The 14631-nt window shown below is 40.8% G+C and overlaps 1 protein-coding gene across 2 annotated transcripts in view; it reads right to left on the bottom strand.

The window, feature by feature from the left end:
* Positions 1–5402: 5402 nt before the first annotated feature.
* Positions 5403–14631, bottom strand: part of ZNF516 (zinc finger protein 516) — a 107264-nt gene continuing 98035 nt past the window's right edge. The window contains exon 6 of one of the 2 annotated variants that reach the window (XM_068671338.1): positions 5403–10676. In XM_068671338.1, the coding sequence (XP_068527439.1) occupies positions 10617–10676 (60 nt within the window). In that variant the 3' untranslated portion in view covers positions 5403–10616. The other variant, XM_068671339.1, reaches the window with a different exon arrangement.

Raw genomic sequence — 14631 nt, 5'->3', positions numbered from 1 at the left:
TAGAGAACCATGGGAGACAGGTTCCTGGCTGTCTCTGAAGGCAAGCAAGACAAGCAAAGGCCATTTCTCAACAGACTTATGGCAGCCTCCCTGCTCCATATCGACTGTGAAGCAGATCTGCTCCACGGAGCGAGAATAGGGGCTTGAGTAGTCCCAGTTCCTACATGTCCCCAAGCTCAAGTGCCAGTCAAGGGCAAAGCTGGGCTGGATGGTCTGCAGACACTCCTGGGGTTGTCCTATGTGCTCAGCAAGAGCCCCAGGCCCAGAGAAATGTCATATGAAGCCTTCCATTAATCACCAGGAAACTCGATATATCCCAACCTGGCTGTCCCCTTGCATATCCCACTGCTCTGTGCTGCGCCATATTTGAAAATTGGAAAGTGCTCTAGCTCCAAACAAAACTAACCTGGAAATGGTGCACCTCATATATGTGTGTACACAAAGCAACATATTGAATAAACCTAGGACTGCCAGGGACTGCTGATGTGGGCTTCTTTGTTTTCTTTCTTGCTGCACATCTGAATTGGGCCCTCATGGAGCAGGGTCGAAGCCAAGGTGGAGTCAAGCACTAGCGCCCAGAAGACAATAGCAGCTGAATGTACTGCAAGAGAAAGACTTCACAGAAATACTTTCATAAATGGCATTTCATAAAGGCCAGCAGATAGTTAATCAATTAGCCAATGAATTTTACTTCTCCTTCTCTTTGTTAATTTATAGGGCAAGGCACATAATAAAATAAATCAATGATGTAAATAAAAAATGCTGTGAATAATTCTTTGCTTATGGTTTTTCTTGCAAATATTTGATATTTAAAATTAGTACTGCTTTGGTCATCTCTGTCCAAAGACCTCTCCTATAGTCATTTCAAGAGATGACTACTCACAGCCAACGATTCAAAATGTCATTTATGTGAATACAATTGTATACCTATGTAAAATCCTACATCTCAAGTACATCTGTATAAGAGTCATTTTCTAGAACGTTCTGCATAACACTAAACATGCTGAGCATTGCAAGGCTTCTCAAGAAGAGCCAATTACAATGCTCAAATTAATAGTTGAAGAAAATCTCGAAGCAATGGCTCTGTTGTCATTTAAATATGTGACTACTGTCTTTATAATGTGCAAAGCATTACTACCATTTATATGTGCTCCGAGTGATATATCACCAATCTGAACTTAGAGTTTCCCCTTCTTTTCTTCTGGGTTCATAACCTTGCTGTATTATCTTCCATAACTCTATAGCTTGCTAATGCATAATTCAAGCCTCTCTTATTGACAAAAAGTGGCAGAAAGAAAGAATATTTCAATGACACTTTCCCACGTAGATAGTATTGCTTTTACTTCAACTGTTATCATTTCCATATTAAAGCCAAATCTTTTAAGGTATATTAAGTATCATTTTCCTCGCTTCCTTGCAGTCAATTCACTGAGACAACTATACCTGTTTACCTCCATCTTCCAAGAATACTGAATTGCAACTTTTTTTTTTATTATTTTTCAAGATGAGTTTCTTGCTAAAAGAACAAACTTTGGTTAAAACATGATGAGTTAATGTATGACATTAGCTGCATGCTGATCTCTTGATTTAACTAGAGCTTGGCTTCAGAACTGGTGTCACTTTCCTCAGATGTGTGTAGGCATCAGGATCATTGTGTGATCATTCTTCAATCCTTGTTTTAATTCCTTCCCTTAGCAAAGTAAGCATGGAAATAGGCATAGTTTGAATTTCCATGCCTCACTGACTGGAGGTCAACTTTGTCAACCTATCCTCACATACAGCTATACAATATGCAAAAATTCCACTTGTGCTGGTGCAGTTGCTTCAAACGCACACGGGAGAGAAGGAGAAGAAAGTTTGACCTTTTTCTGCATTGGAGAAGGATGGTGAGAACACCAACAGCTTTTAGTCTCTACCTTGCATTCTTCCAACAGTACAAAACGTGACAAAGACTTGTAGTCAGGCAGAATAATTAGAAACAACCAGTAAAGGCTCTACAGAAACAGTGAAGTATCAAAATGGGCAGGTTAAGATTGGTGAGCTCTTGTGCCTCCACAGACCCTCAGCTCAATATCCTCTTGTTAGAGCGTCTTTAGGATATATAAAAGGGACATAACACCTTTCTTTACAGACTGCTGTAGGGCAGGGGGCAGCTAGAGAGAGAGCCTTTGCAGGGAGAGAGCTTCATCACATCCTTTGTGTATTCCCTGTTGTCTGAGGCTCGACATACTGTGCAAGGACCTGTGAGACTCCCCCACAGCTATCCTGCAAGTCCATACACTTACCTGAGCTATGAAATCCTTCTCTCTTCCATCCAAACTGCCCTTTTAGGCAGCCTGGACTCAGTCCGAAGCCAGACTGCCTACAGCTCCCACCCACCCTTTTGACAAGCAATGTCCATGACCCAGCCAGCATTGTTTGTTTGCTATCTTGGTTGCAGTAAGAGCAGAAACTAAGGGCAGACTGAATGAAACCAGATGTGCCAGGGCCCATCCACATGGCTGGTAACGCCTCTAGAGCACTGCACGCAACCCCTATGCATTGCAGTTTGCTTCTCAAAGCAGCAAGACATTTGCCTTGAAGGCAGCTTAAAGGCACTCAAGCAGGTAAGTAAGGTGGGCAGAAGGTGGGTTTGCCCTCAAGCCCAGCTCAGAGTCACTTCTGCACAGCAGCCTACATACAGCTATACAGTGCCTGGCACAGACGGACACCTACCTAAAAGGCCCTTTATCTAATAATGGAAAGTGCAATCTTACAAAAAAAAATAATAATAATATTCTGCCAAATGTAGTAAGAATAATCATCAGAGGCGTCCCTGCAAGGCACCTGTACTCCCTGGAGCCACATCTACCAAACCAGCTTCAGTGCCACTGTGGCCAAATCAAAAATTAAGCAGGTTTACAGCCATGATGCTTCTTCCCATGCCACCTAATTCCTGCAAGTTCAAATTCCTCAAGCACTGCAGCTCTTGCTACAACCAAAATAATTCTGTAAACTTATGAGCTTGTCTTCTTCTAAAAGCTCACAAAGTCTTAATAAAGACTCACTTTCGGCAAAATACTTAGAAAATACAACCCAGGAAGCAAAATTCAAGCGGGTTTAATGGTGTCTCCAGCTGTGTCTCATTTTAAAGTCACTGTTTATTTAACAGAACCAATGCAAAGAAGAAAGAACCCAGTTACCAAATAATTTAGTGTCGTGCTCAGAAAAAGTAGCAGTTTAGGACAGCAGCACTGCTGCTGCTTGAACTATTCCCCTTCTCCTCACCTCACCTTAAAAGCCACCTAATTTCTCACATCTTGTGCTCACGAAGGAGAAAAATAAAAATAAAAATGACTTCAGTAACTTTGCAGGGAATTCCTTAGATGTTCCTAACCCTGAATTCACTAAAACTTCGAGCAGCAGTGTAGGAAATGGAGTAGACCATAAACAGTGTGCTGGGAGGTAAATCATCAGCCTCTCCCGCAGCAGGTGAAAAGCCTATGTCATTTCTGACACTTGCTCACTATCTGTCCTTCCTGCTACCCTGAACACTGTAACTGGCAAATTGCTTTGTCAAACATCACGTACAACGCTGAGCAAAGAAACAGATCTATAAAATCATCCATCAGATTATCCTCAGCAATAACAAATGGTGAATTCGCTGGAATTTCCCTTGGGTCTGCTTGGATTTAACCCTAGCGCTGCGGTCAGCCTAGCTCAGGAAGTTCCCACAGGCTTCCTGCATGTCACTCCTGCCCATGAATGACCTCCAGATAAACACTAGGGAGCCCCTTACGCTTGCAGACGGTGAAGACAAATTTGCCAAGAGCCTCTCCAGAAATCACTGGCCAAAGTCTCAGTCTTCACACCCATGTGCCCAGGGAGACCTGGCACGTGTCCCCAGCTCAGGTATTGGGGGCCGCTGGCTCCTGTCAAAGCAAGGATGGCAAACAACCAGGGACCAAGCACTGAAGCAAATTTCCACATAATCCCTCCTTCTAATTAGCAAATTTTCACAAGTACTCCACTGCAAAGGGCCCCAGAGCCTTTCCAGTAGGCCTACCACTCCAAGGTACATAAAAAGTGCTTTAATACTGCATCTGCGCCAGGCTTCCTTCAGACTGACTCAGCAATAATGCGCTCCAGGTATGCTCTACTTGAAAAGAAAAATAAAAGAGGAAGAAAACAATAATTCCCATATTTGCAGCAGGTTTTTGAGCCTTATTTGGAGCACAGCCACACAACTGCTCTGCCATTTGGCAGTGGGGAGGGGGAAGAGAGGAAACCCCTGGCAGAAGGGACAAGACTCTCAGCAAGCCCCTGACGTGGGTTCATTGTTGACAGAAAGTTCCCACTGCTCCTCTGGAAGCGTCACCTCCTCCATCATGCAAGCAGCCACGTATGGCTGTGCTCTCTTTGTGGGAAGGAGAGGAACGTGTGAAAAAGGCAAGGCTGGGGAAGCAGCAGGCAGCAAAGCAGGCACCGTTTAACAGTCCTGTATCACGGCAGTCTCCTATGCAAGCTGACTGAAGCGACCTCCCATCCCTGGCTCCCTCCTGGAAGAGCACACCTAGTTTTCCTGCAGAAATCAGCACTGCTCTCCTGAAAGCTCACGCTAAAAGCAGGAAATGATGGAGTTTGTGACCTACCGTCATGGAGGGAGATTCCTAGCAGAAGCATGTTTTCCGGAGCACCACTCCAGCACTCTGTTGGGAAGCCACGGGTCTCAGGAAGCAGCAGTGGCTCCTTAACTGTCCCAGACAAGGCACAACATAGCTGTGTCCCAGAAAAGAAAGCTGGATCCTGGCAGTAAAATGAACTGCAGGGCCAGTGCCCCTTTCCTTTTATATCATACCAGAACAAAGAATACTTAGAATATATATATACATATGTATATATCTATTTTTTTCTATTATATCATACCAGAACAAAGAACACTTAGAATATATATATATATATATATATATATATATATATATATATATTTTTTTTTCCTCTTGGAAAAAATCTTCTAAGATCCCTTTAATACTTAGGACGATGATGATGAAATAAGCCACAGATTTTCACTTACAGAAGGGGAACATGGGCACCTCACATTTTCTAAACTCTTGAAAGTAACTCACCTTTGTAGATAACGCTGATGACATAGGAACAAACAAATCAAGCCATCCATACCAATCTTACATGCACCAGAACTGAAGTTTGTGATAGAAAGGATTTCAAAGAGAGCCAAGTGTTTGAAGCCATCTTAATATTGGGTACTTTTTATTAGCTTTGAGCATCCCCAGCTCTTCTATCTAGCATACAATGAGGCATCTTTAAATATGTTATGTTAGAGAATGCTATCTGAATGTACCCTCTAGCATCCTCAAAGGATTGCTGCAGTTCAGCATCTGCTTAAAACACTATGCCTTCTTGCCTTCCCTTTTTTTTTTTTTTTTTCTCGTTCTGCTTGAGGCTAGTCAGAATCTGCTTGTTTCTTGAAAAGAGCAATATGCTTTTCAAAACCCGCTGGGTATTGCACCCTTCAGTCCAGCCTCAACTACTCATAATTATATTCCTAACTGTGGTTCGCCTACCAGTCAAGAGAATAAAGACCCAAAAAGGCATTCCCTTATTTTCTGTCATTCAAGCTCACACCACAAAAGTTTTGCAGAATGATTCATTGAGTTGAAATTTTGTTACTAATTTCTGAAGCTCCATATCCACAACTCTTATTTCTCACACTGTTAACTGCAACATTTTTGGCAACCTTTGCACACAGAAGACTTTGGTGATTCTCCTATGAACCTCTTGTTGCACTCCTGGCTCCTCCTTAGTCCCACCCTCAGTCTTAGCCTTTCTCAGATTTTGCCTTCCATCTACTTGAACTTCAGAGGGTCAAAAGTTAGCCCCCTACTTTCACATGCCTTCTCCATCTCTTTTTCCCATAGCCTTGTATGCAACATCCACTTCAGTATTCAAACCCACAAAGCTGGGTCATGCTCATGTTCTTGATACCTTACCCCAAGCTAAAACCAAATGATCTTGATTTGTGCCTGCTTCCTACTCCTGACATGACATCCTTTCCCATCCCTCTCAGTGGGAGAAGTGCCCCTCATTTTACCTCGTAATAGGTGATCAATTTGGGAACAATACTTGTTTAAAGCACCATAATTGTCCAAACAGTTTTCTTTGGTTGTTTTTTCTCCCATCTATGCTTTGCCCTTTGTCCACCAGCCTCCAGCTAACAGCAGCTTCAGATGGGAGATTAGGGTTGGGTTCTTCTTTTTTTATCCCCAAAATAGCACAAATGAAGATCAAGAAAAATAAATATAGATGTCACTCTAAATAAAATCGTAATGATTACAGCCTACCTTGAGACAGCTAAAGTTGTCAATAGATGGTTAAAATGCTTCTCAACAATGCCAGCATGCCCACAGCCCCAAAGAAAGCATCTAACAGAGGAGTACACCTATGCTTTCAATGATTTTTCAATTGTTATATGCCCGTAGCTGTTCCAGAAGCAATCATAATTTATAATTAATGAAAAATTAAATTTGAAGGATTTTTTTTAATGCGTATTAACATATTCCCTTTCCTTTTAGTGTCTCTCCAAATGTTGGGATCAAGTACGCACTTGTTTACCTCCAAGATCCAAGTGAATCCATGAAAGCTTTGCATCAGAGCATTGGATTGCACTGAAATATGTGACTGTCTGACAACTTTGTACAACTCAGTGCTTTGTATGAAACTGCTGGCTTAAAGTTCTGGCTTGCGGGGTGAGCGGGAAATTTGATTTGACATAAAATGTAACCTTTCCTCCTTTTAACCCAACATACTTTATACAGCAGAAAACTAATATGGTTACCTCTCGCTTCGTTCCAGGTCTTCTACCGTGGATTGATTGTTGAAGCAGAAATCCTAAAATGTGCCAATGAATTCTAGCAATTCTGTTGGAGCTGCTGAGGTATACTCTAAGTAGCTTAACACAGGAGTACAGCAAGGAAAGAAAATGAAAAAACCCTACTGACTTGGTCAAGAACCCATGAAGTATGAAACCAGGCAAACAGGAGGATGCCTTCTCGTTAGAAGGACGTGATTTCATACAGTGGTTCAAAATATCATACATACTCTGAAGTATCCAGCATGCCAAACAGATGTGCGCTCCAAGACACACAGCACCAGGAGAAAGCAACATGTTTAGAGGTCATCCTGAACCCACAAGATGTCAAAGCCTGGAAATCACTCAAGTAACAGATTTTGAACCAACAGTTAATAGCAGAAGAGGGTTTTTTTTGCACTAATGGAAGATGCTATCTTCCCGAGGATGATTGTCTTAACTAGCTGTTTGCATGTAAGCAGTCTTCTAGAGTATGGGGGTGGCAATTTATGCTTAGTCTTTTCACTAAGTGCTTTAAGTGGTTTTCAAATACAAAACTAAAACTGTTTTGGCTCATTCGCTTTCCATTTTGCACTATGTAACGATTTATTCATAATATTTTTGACAGAAAGAACTTCAGGAATGCAAACAGAATTATGACAATGTGGTAGCTGATTATCCCTGCAGAAGAAGTTTCTCCAAGTTCAACTTCCAGTCAGCGCAGGACGTATGGGATAGAAAAACATTATTGCAAAGAGGTCTTTCTTTTACCTGCACTTTAGCTATAATGAAACACACAAAAACAGAGAGAGAGTGAGAGAGAAAGAGAGAGAGATGGCAGATACACTGAGAATCTACAGTGTAGATAATCAAACCCTTTATTGTCTAAGTTACATTAGACTTGCAACACCATAAAAACCTGTTAAGAAGAAGAAACAGTAGATTGGTAGAGGTAGTAGAAAGTCCCTGTAACAGTCATAAAAGGGCTTTTACAGGAGTGTGTCATGCCAAAAAAAAAAACTTATCACGTTGTTTAAAGGAGCTGATCAAAGCCCATTGACTAAATAAATAAGGAACACAACTCAATTTAAATACTAAGGCCTAACTAAAATAACAAATCAATACAATACAACAATAAAGAAGAAAAAAGAAATCATGGGATTCATTTCTGAAAACAGATGGTCTTTAAGGTTGGCTTTCTCCCACCCACTCTTATTTCTTGCTTAATTAAGTGAAAATCTCATTTCTGTGCTATACACAGCATATAATTATTTAAACTGATTTTCCCTACTGTTGTTCTTCGTGTAGCTAAATTATGATTGTAAACTTTGCTGATTAGTACCCTGGTAATGGCAGTGACAGCACTAGCTTCTCTGTCAGATATTTGGAAGAAAAGCTCCAGAAAGAAGCTTTTGGCTCTAAATATTAACTAAGATCTTCTGTATCAGCTTGAAAAAATAAAAAATAAAAATAAAAAAAAAAAAGAAAGAGAGATTACAAATGTACACTACACTTTCGTGCCATTTTGGGTACACAAGAGTTTTTAATAACTAAAACACAAACAAATAGGCTAAGCAACTAGCTTTGTGCATTCCTGAACTCTCACTCATGAAGAATATGATCCAGAAAAGCAACAAAAAAAACAAAAACGAACAAACAAAAAAAAAAAAAGCTAGTGCAAACCCAAAATGATAATCATTAAGCAACACAGCAAAATATTTCTTTTTTTTTTTCTCTTTTTTTTTTTTTTGGTGTACAATGGAATGTGTCTATGCGACCTCCCTCGAAATAACTTCACAGAACAGTTAATTACAGTCACTTTTAAGCATTTGCACAGACATTCCTACCTACACCAAGACTTACAGAGAACTCTGGTATACATCTGGTGTAATAGTATAAGGAAAAAACTAGTTAAAAAATACATAAGAAAGTTAATTTGCATTGTTGCAAGTGTTGCAAAGTAACAAAAACTGTCAAGTAATTAAAAACAAGTAACAAGTAGTATCCAGAACCAATTACTGACTAGATTGTTTTAAAAAAGACCCTCCCCCAACCAGAACTGTTAGAACAGAAAGATCAAGCTTTTTTTTGTTTTGTTTTGTTTTTTAAACAAATCTTTGTGTCAGAAGCCCTACAAAAACAGCACTATTCCATTATTGTATTAAGTAAACTGTTGCTCTCACCTGTATTAAAGGTTAGCATCATTTCTGTACATGTAAAATTATTGCTTTTTTGAAAAATATATTTAGCATGCTAGTTTTTTTTTTTTTAATCCATTTCCTGCCTTTACAAAATGTTACAATTTAAAAAAAAAGAAAAAAAACTAGTAAAGCTTTTGCAAAAATTTTCACAGAACATTTTCTTTCAAGGCAGCAGTAACTTTTGATAATGCATAAAATTATATGTGCAAAATCTGAAACTCTCAGAAATATTACCATCACACATAGTGTCACAGCAATAAGAAAAGAAAATATTTATATCTGTGGAATACATTTTTAATTGCTTACACTGCATGGTTTAACAACCTGTTATGTGCCACAACCCCACCTCGAAAACTTGCAGTTAAAGAGTTACTGTAGAAGAGGTATATAAAGCTTTTTTTTTCTTTTTTTTTTTTTTTTCTAACACCACCAGTGATCACCAAATACAAGACATGACACATTATATGAACATTAACCTGCCACCACAAAAGAAGGTATTCATCTTCTCGAAGCGTCACCAGGCCCAGGGAGGACCAGTAGCTGGCCTGCTGGACAAAACACAGGAGCCTACGGTGCCTTCATCAGGGCCGAGGTACTCCATGCCACCTTCTCCATTAGAAACATACAGATCAGCGGCGTTAGACAGCTGAGCGCTTGTTGGGTTGTTTGTTTTTTTTTAATTTTTATTTTTTAACATGAAGACTTCCTTTGTGATCAGGTCGAAGAAAGTAGCCCTGTTACAAAAAAGGTCCTGAGAGTAAAACACAGAAGCCTGTTTTTCTTAGTGTTCAACTAGCTTTTCTCTTCCAAAGCAGAATAGAAGCTTTTCTGTGGAAGTGTTTCAATTTCCATATTCACATACTATTAATGGTGCGCAGTCAAGAACAAGAGCACTAGAAATGCAAGTGGTCCCCAAACTGTAATGAAACAAACCATTGCAGAGTGACGGTCTTTCTCTTTAGTCCCTTTAATCCTTCATCAAGCATTGCTTTCTCAGCACCGAATGCCACCTTTTCCCCGCACCCCCCCTTCTTCCTCTCTCTCTCTCTCTTTTTTAATTTGCTTTTCAGCATGACAGGCAGTGGCAGTTTCATTAATTAATACTTCTCCAGCCCTCAAATCCACTGCTGTTTTTCAAATGTATCAAATAGTCATTGTGAGCATCAGGGAGGTTTTTGTTACAGTGCTTAACTTCTTCATGCTGTCCAAATCACATAAAGTTTAATTTTTCCAGTGTCTCAAACTTCTCTTGATTAATATAGATGCCTTGTGCTGCCACAGTGCTTGCCAACTCCACTGTTTATTATAAAGGAAATAAGGAACCATGGGACTGATTAGTACGTCAATTTATATATATCTCACGGAGCATCTTCATTTATTTTAAAATGATTAACAGCGCGGCGGCACCCCCCTCCTAGCGGAGTGCAGCGCTGTTCCCAATCCTACACGGTGGTGACAGGCAAGGGGATGCTTCACAGGGATGCTCCAATGCCGGCATCGCGGGGGGCTGCCCCACAGGGCAGGGGATGCGGTCGAAGGGCAGCCGGGGTGCAGGCTCCTCCACCAGGGCTCTAGGTTCCCTTCCGGAGAGGCAGCGTGTGGGCGACGTCGGCACTGGTGTGGTCTCTCCCCTGTAAGAAGGAGAGAGGGAAAAGCTCATTCTCACCTCCTCGCCTTATCCTTTTCGCGCCTGCGTCGCTGCTCCCGCTCACAATGCGTCCAGCAAGCCCTCCTGGCGCTCATTACCTCGAATTAGCATCACGTGTGTTTGCTTGTTTGGGCCCCTGCAAGGTCTCTGACAGACCAGAAGAGCAAGTGATAGCGTCTGATGGAGCAACGCAGAAACAGTTAAGGACATGGAGGGAAGGAGGCCTCCAAAAGGAGGAATTTTGTGCTAGCCAAGAGGGATTCAGAGCTAGACCAGAGTTTCAAATGGGCTGAAGTTGGAGGTCATAGAGGCCGCTTGGAGAAGGAAAACTGAATTCTTGTGCAGGTCTGTCAAAAGCTAAGAAGGCTTTCTCTTCCCCTTGTCATCTTCCTTTTAGTTTTTTAGCCAATTTTCATGAATAATTACCACGTGGAAAAAATAGAAGGGATATTCTGAAAATCAAGTGAAATTAAAGATAACATCATGAATAAGTGGGAGCCTGCAGCTCCTGAGAAAAGCTTTAAAATGACATTTAGAACATCACTGTCGGAACAATGCAGTTTACAATCCTGATCCTAAAACAACATGGCAAGATTAATCTTACATAAATGCATTATCCTTAAGCTAAAGTCTTGATGAAGTGAAACAGACCATTTTAAATTAATGCAACATAAAATACGGCACCCATGTAAAATCCAAGCAAGTTTCAAGCTGTGCCTATGGCAGCCCTAGAAATAGCTAAAGAAAGCCCAGCTCTGGTTGACATAATGTATTAAGTGCATCTCTTTTGTTAATAGATTTAGAAAATTCCTAATTAAACCTGGCCCGAGATTCATGACATTTACCAGTCAAAGTTTGGTTTAAGTCGGAAAGATTTGCAACAAAATTAAAGAAAAAAAAAGCCGCTGTACAGAGTGCAGTATATTTGAAATGTAGGAAACAGTAACTGAATGAGAGATGTGATAAAACTTCCTTAGTTGGATGCTGAATTTCCTGCAGTAAACTAAGAAAGATGCTTTACATTTTTGCACGGCTACATCATGCCTGAGAGACAGAGCCACAATTCCGAGAGGAGGCATTCATCATTAAAACATCTCGTATTGAACCAGCTCCCCGTACACGGGGGAGCACGGCAGGCTTCCTCCCAGCCAGGGGTGGAGAGGAGGGGGGGCGGGCGTCATGCCCTAGTTTCCCTGGGTAAGACCCAAAAAAAAGGGGTAATTCAGGGAGCTCTTTGGGACAGCTATCCTGTGGGGTGCTGGTAGCAGTGGCTTGTCCTGTGGGTCCGGCCACCACCCATCCACAGACCATGCAGCATCAGGGGCATGTAAAAGGGAAGATTTTTCTTCTTTCCACACGACAGGGATCCATAAAGGGGGCTGGGGCTGGGGATCTCCCCCGTTGGCCATTGTGGCATCGGAGAAGTCCTCCTCCTCCACAGGGAGGCAGCTTTTCCTGCAGTGGCGCTAGTGAGAGGGAGAGATGAAGTCTTCAACGCTTAGTTGAAATGCAGAGTTAGCAAATGCAAGTGTGTGGTTTCTGCCTGGAGAATACCAGCGAAAGGAGGACAAAGAAAGCCTTCCAGAAATGGCCTCCCCAAAGCAGAGGAGGCTGCAGGTGGGTGGAAGCAAAGGATGTTTCCCTGGGCAGGAGGCTTTATGTCTGCAGAAGTCTACCCAGTGGCTCACCCTGTAGGCATCCAAGGAAATAAAGGTTTCCTCCCCGTTTTCCCCTTTCACAGTGGGACCAAGGACGGGTTTTCCAGCAGATCAAACACTACCGCTAAATCTTTGGTTCTTTGATATGCTAGCATGCACATCAGTTTTTGAACTGATTTTAAAAAGTAAGCTTTCTTCACTTCCAGAATTTTAGAGAGGGAAAAAAAAAAAAAAAAAACTTTTTGGTAGATGAAACCTATAGCTTCCATGCCAAAAGCTGTTTTCATTTTGAATTCTAGGGCGTCACACCAGTTAACTAGAAAAAAGAAAAATTAGTCCGTGCACATTTTAATATATCGGAGACAGCTGATCACATGACATGCCATTAAAATAAATTGCAATAATCAGTTTGGAGCATGGACACCTTTCCAGTTTGCTGGCAAGGGGAAAATGCAGGGACAAGACCTACAGCTGCTAATCCTGTCTATAATGCTCTGAAACTGATGGATAGCTAACACATGCATATTACTCAGATTCCAGTACAGCAGCCTCCATGATTCCTTGATTGTTTGCATTATAATCTCCATATGTATGAACGAGACAAATTAGGTTGCCATTTATTTGTTCATTATCTATTATTTTGATTAATGGAATTCTTGTTCTCAGAATAACTATTTAAAAATAACATTTGCAATAATGAGGACTGAACTATTAATCATGATCTTTAGAAGAAACTCTGCAAGGAACTGGGACAAGACATTTCATATGAACAAATGTCATAAATAGGACTTCTAACAGACAGTGCCAAAATTTCAGATCCAAATAAAAACACCAAGCCAATGGCTTAAATAACTTTTTTTCTTTTTTGCTCCTCCCTTTCTCCCTTTTTACAAGCAGGGCTGTACTGTAGCTGGACTAGAAACACACTGGAGGTAACGTGTCCCCAGCAAAGGGATCCCAGGCCCCTTTGCAGCACAGATTTTTTTTTTTCTTGATGGTTTCTTCCAGTCTATCATCCAAATTCTGATTACTTCCATCATTATCTCAAGATTGAGTACTAAAAGAAATGTTTTTAAACAGTCATAGTGCAGAAAGCTAAAGCTCATGGACTCCTCAATGAAGGTGTTATGTTCCTGTGATTCACAATCTGCTGCATACCTCTCTTTTCTGCGAATGACATTCCAAAACTGTAGTGTCTGTAGTTCTTTCACAGAAAAGGAGAGCCACTGCCTTCTGGCATGTGAAAAGCTTCAGCCAGAAATACCCATGATATGAACGGTTTACTTTTTTTCCCTAGTGGGTAGCTTTTTCTTGATTTTCTATGAGTAAAAGGATGTTTTTCTGCAGAGGGCAATGGTTTGAGTTTTGGGGGGTTTTGCTTGCTTCTCTTGAATGAAAAGTAAATCTGTAGAGAGAACTACAGATGTACAGATGTACTAGAAGGTCTTTGGCTCCAGCCCTGTAAATATGCTTCACATACATATATATATATATAGGCTCTTAATTAGACAGAACTCTTGGTGCTAACCAGTAAATTATGCCTTCGAAAAATCCAATTACTTGTCCTTTAAAATTTTTAGAGCATATTTTTTGACGTGTCACTGATAAATGATATTTCTAAAGTGGGCCACGTTTTTATGTTTTTAAAAATACAATAGGTGAGGTTAAATATGAGGCATAGACATTAGAAACTGCCACCAGTGCTGTTACCATTTTGCATGAGCAGGCTACAGACCAATTCTTGTGCCACTGAGTGCACTTGGGAATTGGGCTACTGGCTGCAACATCACAGAATCAGGCAGTTCCTCTGAAATGACCCCAAGGTTTAGGAGAGCTTTGCTTCAAGAGCTACAGCCCCTTTGAGATTCACACTGGTGCAGGGGCCCTTCAGAGAGGGAGCCAGCTTTTGTCTTGCTATGTACAAGCGACTGGAGTGTGTTCCCGGAATTCATGCTTACTAAATCAGGTCTTTGGATGCTGCTTCGTGTATTCCAAATTAAGATACATATTCATCGTGGATAAGCAAGCTTAATTATGGATATATTGGGATATTTAGCATTTATAAGAATATTCAGAATATTCAGTATGTTTAATATGGCAGCATTTCAAGAGAATCTGCATGACTTTGCACAGATTGTATTGACTTGGGGTATATAATAAGCATTTTTTGACCTTTAGATAAAGAAGACTAAGAAATATTCTAGAGTTCAAGAGAAATTCATTTGATGGATTTTTTTAAGCATTCAGGTAGAAAAGAACACAGCAAATAGTGTTAAGAAA

Source organism: Anas acuta, chromosome 2 (assembly GCF_963932015.1).
Source record: "Anas acuta chromosome 2, bAnaAcu1.1, whole genome shotgun sequence".
NCBI classification, from domain to species: domain Eukaryota; kingdom Metazoa; phylum Chordata; class Aves; order Anseriformes; family Anatidae; genus Anas; species Anas acuta.
This window is presented reverse-complemented; position numbering and strand designations above follow the sequence as displayed.